Source organism: Gadus morhua, chromosome 7, assembly GCF_902167405.1.
Source record: "Gadus morhua chromosome 7, gadMor3.0, whole genome shotgun sequence".
NCBI lineage: Eukaryota > Metazoa > Chordata > Actinopteri > Gadiformes > Gadidae > Gadus > Gadus morhua.
The window spans coordinates 15,002,206-15,013,620 of record NC_044054.1 but is presented as its reverse complement, the minus strand read 5'-3'; the positions used below and the strand labels follow the sequence as shown (position 1 = coordinate 15,013,620).

General features: G+C 43.8%; 1 protein-coding gene and 1 pseudogene across 1 annotated transcript; both read right to left on the bottom strand.

Moving 5' to 3' along the window:
* Positions 1-713: 713 nt before the first annotated feature.
* LOC115547711 (claudin-3-like) lies at positions 714-3,675 on the bottom strand. Its single transcript, XM_030362142.1, has one exon. The coding sequence runs from the start codon at positions 2,747-2,749 to the stop codon at positions 2,099-2,101; it is 651 nt and encodes a 216-aa protein (XP_030218002.1). The 5' UTR covers positions 2,750-3,675; the 3' UTR covers positions 714-2,098.
* Positions 3,676-4,564: 889 nt separating this feature from the next.
* LOC115547709 (claudin-4-like) lies at positions 4,565-6,644 on the bottom strand (annotated as a pseudogene).
* Between the last annotated feature and the right edge of the window lie 4,771 nt (positions 6,645-11,415).

The window sequence follows — 11,415 nt, the reverse complement described above, 5'->3', positions numbered from 1 at the left end:
GCTGCCATCAGCGTGCAAAAACAATCGCTCCATCTTTGGTGATTTATAACATGATGAATATGTATGTCAGATCACATTGATGCTTTGATTTTAGTATATTTGAGAGTGCACTAGAAGGGAGTGTTAAGAAGGTCCGTGGCATCCAGAGAAAGAATATCGCTTTGCAATGAAGTGTAGCTTCAATAAAGTGTTGTGTACTTGCCTTTGTGTGTGTGTGTGTGTGTGTGTGTGTGTGTGTGTGTGTGTGTGTGTGTGTGTGTGTGTGTGTGTGTGTGTGTGTGTGTGTGTGTGTGTGTGTGTGTGTGTGTGTGTGGGTTTATGTGGGCGATAACTCGATTACGATTATTAATCGCGATAAATCTCACGTCGATAAGCATAAGACATAAATGCTCGATATGAATTTTTTTTTTTTTTTTTTTTAAAGATAAATATTTTTTTTAATATATATATATTTGTAATATTATATATCGTGATAATATTTTTTGCAATATCGCCCAGCCCTAGTTTATGTGTGTTTGCGTGTATGGGTGTGTTTGTTAGTGTGTGCGTTGTGGGAGTGGTGCTAAAATCTATTGTCACATCTGTACAGTTTTCTTAGTAGATTTTGTTTTTCATAATGGTCTTTCTGTTTTACGACCTCTGGACTGAAGATATCACTTCGGCCGACCTTAGAAATATAAATTTCTAGGCAGAACACAAAACAACACCAGTTACTCCATGATTACAACACTTGACTTTTATTAAACATAACAAAACTTCTACACTCAGACTGCAAATTGGAATCGTCCTTGAATCCAGAACCGTGATGATGCAAAGTGGAATGAATATATGCAATGCATTAAAAAACATAAACATCAAAGTATTGGACTTAAAGAGTCATTCTTTTTGCAGGACGAAAATTATAAGTTGAAATATACAAATATATATAATTATATATAAATATGTTTATATATACATCTATATATATATATATTTATGTTTAAATATATGCATATATATATAATTTCCACGTATATATATATATATATATATTTATATATATATATATATATATATATATATATATATATATATATATATATATATATATATTTATATATATACAAGGTTTTCAGAAACCGCCTCCTCCTCTCTGTCTTTATGTCCCCTGCTCTTCCCTGCTGTACATTGCCTTTCTTTATTTAGATGTTTGTCAAACAGAGGGCTGCTGGGCCACAACCCAGATACCCGTTCTGCTTCGTGTCTTACAGTACACAGAACACCACAGATCACAATAACAGACACTACTCTTCATTATTGCAACGAAGACTGTAAAATACAAAATGGTTGTGTATCGGGTTGTATGGAATCAACAGACGCCCCACAAACACAAACACACAGTCGCATACACAAAGATAAAAATAAATAAACTGAAATGTCGTCCACTCCTCCCATGTCCTCAAGAGTAACATTGGCCAAGAACCAAGAATATCCGTGACCGGGGCCTTCCACGGACACCTGGAGCTTAGGTTTCAGTCTCAACAGAAACTCAGGTAAGCAAACGCATGCAAAAACCCCCCCTCCCCACACACAGACGCTCACAGACCAACAGGCTTTTCCCTGTCATTGTCTGCAAACGCAGGGAAGTGATTCTTCTAAAAACTGGTTTCAGTGAAACGCGACACCCCTCTCAGAAGGGGACTTTGGGGGTTGGGGTTGGGGCTAGGGGTAGGGGTAGGGTTTGGGTTAACCCTAGCCCTAGCCTTCCCTCCACGCTCACACACAGTGACACAGACATTTTGAATTACACGTGGAGAGGTACAGATTATATGTTACAAAAAAAGTATGTACAAATATTCGAATGAGACAAAACATTTGTAACCAATAAATATAGATATATGTATATATATTTATTGGATACAAATGTTTTGCTATAAGTATATATTTATATAATGCGCATACTAAACTTCAAACAAAACCAATACCACACACCATAAGCCTTCATGTCGGAGTCAACTCGGGAGATTCAAGCTGCGCTTCTTTCTCACAGCGCTTCACATTCACACGCTGAAGGCCCCCGTCCTCTGGCCCCTCTTCCTCTGGCCTGCCGCCACCCCTCTCACACATAGTCCTTCCGGTCGTAGCCCGCGGCCGCGCTGGCGCTGCGCGGCGCAGAGTAGGCCATGCGCGGGGGCTTGTACCTCTGCTCCTTGGGCGGGCAGGAGCTGCACAGCATGGCTCCTCCGATCAGCAGCAAGGCGGCCCCGCCCCAGCCGATGTAGAGCGCCGATCCCAGCTCCCGCCGCTGGCCGTCGGTCAGCAGGGGGTTGTAGAAGTTCTGGATAATGGTGCTGGCAGTCCAGGAGACGGGGATGATGAGCAGCAACCCCGCCAGCAGGAAGAAGATGCCGGAGATGATCATCACCTTGGCCTTGGACGCCTCGTCCTCGATGCAGTTGGTGCACTTGGCTCCCACGATGGAGACGAGCACCGCCAGCACGCCCAGCAGGATGGCCACGATGGTCAGGGCGCGCGCCGCCTGCAGGTCGGAGCTGAGCGCCAGCATGGAGTCGTACATCTTGCACTGCATCTGGCCCGTGCTCTGCACCACGCAGGTCATCCAGATGCCCTCCCAGATGGTCTGCGCCGTGATGATGTTGGCGCCGATGAAGGCGGTGACCTTCCACATGGGCAGAGCGCACACCACGATGGAAAGGATGAAGCCGACCACTCCCAGGGCGATGCCCACAATCTCCATACCCATAGACATGCTGGGATTATCGGTGAGGACAACAGCACCAGAATCAGATCAGGAAGCCCAGCAAGTCCAGCGATTCTTCAAGTTCCAAATCAAATGTAAATCCCAAACTGTGAGTGTCGAGTGGCTCTCTCCTCTCTCTCTCTCCTTCGCTCTTTCTCTCTAACTACCAACTCCTTTGTGCTGGGCTCCAACGTTTGTCTTGGGAAGGTGTGAGGATTTGGAAGAGGGCGGGATCGAGGCAGATACTGCCACGGAAACAGAGGTCAATTATACCTGGGAGGGAGGGAGGCAGGTGAGCGAGGAGGAGTCCAGTGTTCATGATGTCACGGTAGCTTGCCTGAAGCCGCTTTTACAAAAACACCACCTGTGTGCTCTCAATGAGTCCTCTGAGGAGTGGGTGAAGGAGGGGGAGTTGAGTCAGGGGGAGGAACAATGATCTATGGAGACTTGGATCACACTAAGGAAGAGATTAGCATAATCAAGAGACCTCCATTTGCAAAGCTAATTCTGAAGACGCCATCACGTTAAGATCCAATCACTGTGTGCTGATGAACTGATGAATGAGGAGGGGCCTGTGTTTGACAACAAACACTGAGGTAGACAGTTGATTGGCCCGCAGTCCCATCCCCCTCCATTGTTAAGGGCCGTTTAGGACAATAGAGACAGGCCCCTGGCTGCTAAGATACCTTGTTGTGAGTACGCATGGAAACAAAATATGTTAACACACACCAAACAGGCACACACAAACACCCACACACATACAGACACAGACACACAAACACACGCCCTTGCTGAAGGTGTGTAATATACCCGCCTTCCGGCTCCCGGATGGCCCGGCCACCGATTCTGGTTCTTCCTTGTTCCGGATAAGACCGGCGTCCGACTGAAGCTGTGTTAGGAAACCGTCCCAGCTCCTGAAACCAGATTAACTGCTCCCAGAGCAAACAGGCCGGGAAAAGAAAACATGATAGGCTGGCCTTCCCTGAGCACACAGACCACACGATCATCCCAGTATCGGTCATATACCCACCAGTCCAAACTGTCACCAGACACCTGGTTGGGGGGGGGGGGGGGGGGTTGGGTCCAATCCCACACTTACGGAGGCCTTCATAGATATAAACATAGATATAGATAGTATATATATATGTATTAGATATAGAGAGAGAAAGAGACAGAGACAGAGAGTGAAGAGAGAGAGACAGAGAGACAGAGAGACAGAGAGAGAGAGAGAGAGAGAGAGAGAGAGAGAGGAACACAAACAGAGGCAGAGAGGCAGAGACAAAGAGAGTTGCTATTTTTTATGTTAGTTCTCCCTGGTTACCGTCGTTGTGCTAACTATTCCCAGGGCCCTGAGTGCAGCATCTAAGAGTGAAAGAGGGAGACACTCTCTGTCAGTTTCCGGGTGGTCACAGCTCAGTGTTGGTGAAGTGAAAGAGCGGCCCGATGGCTGACCCCTAAACAACCTTGTACACTGTGTTTTAATGTCTTTATAAGGCGTATAAAAAAAAAAACACCAAGAAACCTGCTAGTTCAGGAATGATCAGGGTGAATTCATTCTGCTCACGAAGGGCAATAAATGGTTTTATGTTTTCACCTTCATAGAATAACTAATGCTTTACTGCGGCCTGTGTTCCCTGCCAATGAGCGTTTCTAATTTCTTCCTCTAACTATATTTGCATAGCTGCTAAGGAGCTCTATAACCACCAATAAAATGACTCGACAAGAACCCAGCATGACATGTCCGATGCTCTGTGAACTATGAACCACCCAGAGAGGCGATTGACATGTAACCATAGTGATGGATAAGAGACGTTTAAAACCAACCTCCGAGAATCTAAAATACTTTAATAAATATATTACAGCTTGAATTTGTACTTTACAAACCATTTGATGATGAACCACAGCTTACATGGCAAAACATTGCTGATATCATTCCCAGTCGTATTCATATTTTTATCAGAATTTAGGACATGAATTAACCATTTAACCCTCACCAATTTTCTCTCATACATAAACAATTGTTCCAAAGTGGATTTCAGGCTAAGTAGCTGAATATAAAAAAAAACAGAGCTATAGATAAACAATATATATACAGATTATATTATATCTATTCAATATACAAATAGATATATAAACAATATAGATATACACATTATATTATATCTACTTATAGAGCTATAGATAAACATTGCTGTATATACATAATGTTATATCTACTCAATACACAAAGAGCTATAGATAAACAACATATATATATAGACATCATATCCCCTCAATATATATAGAGCTATGTATTGCGAATATATATACACATTATAATATTATATGTACTCAATATATATAGAGCTTTAGATAAACCACATATGTTGTATATCCATGATGTTATTTATACTATATATAGAGAGCTATAGATAAACACTGTTGCCTAAACACAATGTTATTCCAGTTGTTCCAGAAGAAAGGGCGCTCCTACACATAATCCTTCCTGGGGTAGGAGCTCTGAGCCACGGACCTTGGAGCCGCTGAGTACGCCATGCCACTCTGGGCGGAGGGGAAGTACCTCTTGGTCTTCTCCTCCCGGGGGGGGGGGGCAGCTGGCGCACAGGATGGACCCCCCGATCGCCAGCAGGGAGGCGGCGGCCCAGCCCAGGTACAGCGCCGCCCCGATCTCCATCTTCTGGCTGCTGGGCACCAGGGGGCTGTAGAACTCCTGCACGATGCTGTGGGCCGACCAGGAGGCGGGCACCAGCTGGGCCAGAGCGGCCAGCAGGAAGGTGGCGCCGGACGCCACCATGGCCCGGGCCTTCGCCCCCTCGTCCACGATGCAGTTGGTGCACTTGGCCCCCACCGTGGCGATGAGCAGCCCCACCACGCCCGCCACGATGGAGAGAACGGAGAGGGCGCGCGCCGCCTGCAGGTCGGTGGGCAGCGCCAGCATGGAGTCGTACATCTTGCACTGCATCTGGCCCGTGCTCTGCACCACGCAGCTCATCCACAGGCCCTCCCAGTACACCTGGGCCGTGATGATGTTGGCGCCGATGAAGGCGGACACGCGCCACATGGGCAAGGCGCAGCTGGTCACGCCAAGCAGCAGCCCCAGCACGGACAGCAGCACCCCGACAAGCTCCAGCGCAAAGGAGGCCATTCTTCACCCCGAGACAGTCACACACAAACCCAAAGTATCTTCTGCTGTTCCGAAATCTTCTCGGGGACGATGAGTACTCTCTTGGTCGTCTTCCTCGAGATGTTTCTGCGCTGCGTTGCTTGTTTTAGTTGTTTTTGTTTGTTCCTCGTTCGGACCTTGACTTTCCAAAGCTTTACTCAAGCTTTTAGCCTCTTCTTCCTGAGGAGGATTCCTCTGCTAAAACTCTTATCAACTGTACCTGTTGATCACGAGGAAAATAATTGACGCCTCACAGTGTGCTCTCTCGGTCTCTCTCGGTCTCGCTTGGTCTCTCTCGGACGCTCTTGGTCTCTCACGGTCTCTCTCTGTTTCTCTTGGTCTTTCTCGTCTCTCAAGCTCTCTCTTGGTGTATCTTGGTCTCTCTCGGTCTCTCACTGTCTCTCTTGGTATCTCTCTCTCTCTCACGGTCTCTCTTGGTCTCTCTCTGTTTCTCTTGGTCTTTCTCGGTCTCTCACGGTCCCTCTTAGTCTCTCTCTGTGTTTCCACTCAGTATCTCTCCACCCTGGATGTGTAGTGAAACAGTGTTATGCTGTTATGTTGTAAAGCAATTCGGATTCTTATCGATAAACTTTTTATTACAAACCGTCACCCCCAGCCACGTCACTCATGACCAGACCAATCAGAGTGAATCAGAGCTAGCCTTCGCTCTACTTAAAAAAACACAAAGAAACGGTGTGTGTGTTTTCAAACCAAGACGACTCGTCCTGCCCTATGGTAGCGTGGGGTGGCCCCTTTATGGCAGTGTGTGGGTAATGAGTGGCCATGGCAGGTTGTGTACGTGGTTGATGAGTGACTTTATCTTAGTGTGTGTGGAACTAGGCTGGAGGGATGTTGGGGGCCAGGCACTTTGTGTACATAAGGTTGTGACCGGAGATAACTTCTCCCGTCTTCATCAGCTTCTTCTTTCCACTTATCCAGTGTATCTACAATATGCATCGCTAAATATTGCCTGATATGCCTTTTTGCGGTAATATAACATGGCATATATATATAGCTCGCACATGTGAATATAATGTCCACTGAATTACATTATAGGAGTAGAAAATATTTGTAATGTTTTCTATTAAGATCATGATACAGAATTATAATATATAGGATTAAAGATGTATAAACGACAATATAATCATGATAATTCCATCCGGCAGAATTGCAAGATACCCTTCCCTGTCTCTGTCAATGATTCCCAGCTAGCTGGAACGATTTGGTCATGGTTACAGAATGTGAAGTGCTCGGAAATGAATTTTAAAATGTAAAACAAAAATAGTAACATGAAAAAAAGAAATAAAGAAAGTGTAGTGAACATTGATGTACTAATTTCTTATACTTTAATTTCTATGCCTACATAAAGACCACACATTCCTTGTTCAGGGCTTCGTATCACAAATAGGCAGTTCTATGTTGTCTGTTGTGGAGTACCAGGAAACGTTGATTAGCTGTCTGGATTGTGGAGCCGATCGAGCTTGTTGTGTCACATGGTCCATCTCACCGAGGGGGACTTTGAACCACCGAATAAACCTGGGTCCAGACGGCCACGGTGGGCCGCTGAAGGAAATAATAAAGTCATATTTATTTGTGTATATATATATATTTATTTATATATATATATACCTGTATATACCTGTATTTGTATATATATATGGATGTCAAGGTTTACGATTTAAAGTTGTGATTAATCTAGAAACCCAAACGAGTTCATTTACTACCTGAACCAATGTCACACTTCCTTATTCTGTGCCTTACCGCTCTGATTGTGATGTAATAGTCAGACCTGCCAGCTTACCGTATCTGGTGTTCGATTAGTGCTGTCTGATATCTCCTTGTCTGGGGGGAAAGGGCCAACAGGTTTGGAAGTGATTTCTCACATGGTTGTGGGCTGCGTCATACTGCTTCTCTATTCCAGAGCTCTTTAGATGTTCTTTAGTCCAGAGCTCTTTAGAGAGAGATGCTCTCTGGTCCAGAGCTCTTTAGAGAGATGCTCTCTAGTCCAGAGCTCTTTAGATGCGTTTAATGGCACTGGGAGTCAAACATCAGTTATTGTCGCCGTTTGTAAACTGCGCGAGCCCGCAAAGCAACCAGCATATCATATGATTCATAAGATACTCTTTTTAATCGATGACAGCCTTATTCGATTTATGGTATATTTAGATACATAAAAGCAAAATAAATAAATATATTAATAATACTCATATTTACGTATTCATGCATACGTTGGTTAGTGTTGGCTTTGAGCAAGTGGGACACCACTTCCCTGTCTACTGTTAAATACAGACATCAAATGCCTTTTGATTATCATTGACATAACACAACCCTGATTAACTGTACTAAATAATGACTAATTCCACAAGATTGGTTTTGGTTGGAGCTGCTAAAAAAAAGCATATGTTTACATGTATTCCAAATGCCTTTGAATGTTACCATCTTTTTATTGCAAACAAGCCCTTTAAATATTTTCGTATGTATGCGATAAGAGGAGAGAAATACAATTCCTTTGCCAACTGGAACGCATTCAATCTGTTTGTTCTGCATGCCTAGGAACCGGTGAGCCACTGTTCTAGTTAACGATGCATCTTCCTGTAAAAAACACACATATACACACACACACACACACACACACACACACACACACACACACACACACACACACACACACACACACACACACACACACACACACACACACACACACACACACACACATACGGGTTTATAGACTATATCAGGACTTATGAAAAAAATGTGACAAATTGGGACATGCCTTTCCCAAGGTCCAAGAGACCTGGGAATCAGAATATTTCCATTCCTTGATTCTAGGAATGCAACCATCTGTTCAGATTTAGGCTAGGGCTATATTTTTGTTCAGACCTGATTTTAATGCTACATATGAGGACCTTTTCGGGTTTATGTGACTTATAAGGCCCATAGCAACCAGCCCATACACACACAAACTCTATTTTCAGGTTTATGTGACTTATAAGGCCCATAGCAACCAGCCCATACACACACACACACTCTATTTTCAGGTTAATGTGAATTATAAAGACCCTAGAATACACAAAATAGGACCTGTATTTTAACTGGGGTCCGGTTATATATGTAGAAATGTCAAAACCCCAGACAGCCCGGGTAACCTTCAACAGAAAGGACTATCCATGTTCACATAGCTCTTAAATATAATATATTCTCAGTCTACTGTTTAAGTCGTATTATTGTTATTTGTGACAATATATAAAAATTCGTAGCAAATATTCACGTAATAAAAAAAGGCGGAACACTTTTTGCATTTCTTACTTTTATTGAGTGCCAGCAAAAAAAATACAAGCAAAAAACAAGATCAATTGGAATGGATCTACCTAGTCATCTTCCTTTTTAATGCTACGTTTCTGTTGTGTACGTAGTACTTGATGGCAACCCAGTCTCGGTCTTTCAGAGCTACTGGCTCTGCCTCGAGGCAGGAGTCACAGTCCTTTTTACCAGGTATTCTGCGGCTTGTAATGAAGTTAAGCAAATGCCGCTCAACAGCCTTCTCTTCCTCACCTGTCCACTTGCTTCTCACCTTCACAGCTTTCATAAATGGAAACAAAATACAACTGATTAACAATGGAACAATGGCTCTGCTAACGTGACAAATGGGGGACATGATACAAAGGATTCTAGTTAGTAGTTATATGATATATGTTATCAATACATTTTTCTAATAAAGTAATGAATACAAAATGCTGACTAACCTTGCTTTCTTTTGGAGCCCTTTGAAGAAGCTTGGAATGTGACTATTTTGTGACTCATGTTTACGTCATCCAAGGTGGTTGATTCAGGAGTGCCCTCCATGTTGTCCAGGCTGGTTGACTCGGAAGTGCCCTCCATATTGTCCAGGGTGGTTGACTCGGAAGTGCCCTCCATGTTGTCCAGGGTGGTTGACTCGGAAGTGCCCTCCATGTTGTCCAGGGTGGTTGACTCGGAGGTGCCCTCCATGTTGTCCAGGGTGGTTGACTCGGAAGTGCCCTCCATGTTGTCCAGGCTGGTTGACTCGGAAGTGCCCTCAATGTTGTCCAGGCTGGATGACTCGGAAGTGCCCTCAATGTTGTCCAGGCTGGTTGACTCAGGAGTGTGCCTCAGAAGTGTCTGGTCCCTAGCAGTCTCAGTTATTGAGCCTTTGCAAAGTAATAATGATTGTGATGTTATTCTTCACCCCGAGACAGTCACACACAAACCCAAAGTATCTCCTGCTGTTCCGAAATCTTCTCGGGGACGATGAGTACTCGCTTGGTCGTCTTCCTCGAGATGTTTCTGCGCTGCGTTGCTTGTTTTAGTTGTTGTTGTTTGTTCCTCGTTCGGACCTTGACTTTCCAAAGCTTTACTCAAGCTTTTAGCCTCTTCTTCCTGAGGAGGAATCCTCTGCTAAAACTCTTATCAACTGTACCTGTTGATCACGAGGAAAATAATTGACGCCTCACAGTGTGCTCTCTCGGTCTCTCTCGGTCTCGCTTGGTCTCTCTCGGACGCTCTGGGTCTCTCACGGTCTCTCTCTGTTTCTCTTGGTCTTTCTCGTCTCTCAAGCTCTCTCTTGGTGTATCTTGGTCTCTCTCACTGTCTCTCTTGGTATCTCTCTCTCTCTCACGGTCTCTCTTGGTCTCTCTCTGTTTCTCTTGGTCTTTCTCGGTCTCTCACGGTCCCTCTTAGTCTCTCTCTGTGTTTCCACTCAGTATCTCTCCACCCTGGACGTGTAGTGAAACAGTGTTATGCTGTTTCACTACATCTTTAGATGCTACATCTTTAGATGTTCTTTAGTCCAGAGCTCTTTAGAGAGAGATGCTCTCTGGTCCAGAGCTCTTTAGAGAGATGCTCTCTAGCCCAGAGCTCTTTAGATGCGTTTAATGGCACTGGGAGTCAAACATCAGTTATTGTCGCCGTTTGTAAACTGCGCAAGCCCGCAAAGCAACCAGCATATCATATGATTCATAAGATACTCTTTTTAATCGATGACAGCCTTATTCAATTTATGGTATATTTAGATACATAAAAGCAAAATAAATAAATATATTAATAATACTCATATTTACGTATTCATGCATACGTTGGTTAGTGTTGGCTTTGAGCAAGTGGGACACCACTTCCCTGTCTACTGTTAAATACAGACATCAAATGCCTTTTGATTATCATTGACATAACACAACCCTGATTAACTGTACTAAATAATGACCAATTCCACAAGATTGGTTTTGGTTGGAGCTGCTAAAAAAAAGCATATGTTTACATTTTTCAGATTTAGCTTAGCCTAAATATCACTTGACCGAAGAAAGTATAATATAATGGAATTAATCATACAATAGTGCATTAATTAATAAAGACTATGGATATGTATTCCAAATGCCTTTGAATGTTACCATCTTTTTATTGTAAACAAGCCCTTTAAATATTTTCGTATGTATGCGATAAGAGGAGAGAAATACAATTCCTTTGCCAACTGGAACGCATTCAATCTGTTTGTTCTGCA

Excerpts from the sequence above, each read along its gene's own strand:
- LOC115547711 (XM_030362142.1), bottom strand. The coding sequence starts at position 2,749 with ATGTCTATGGGTATGGAGATTGTGGGCATCGCCCTGGGAGTGGTCGGC.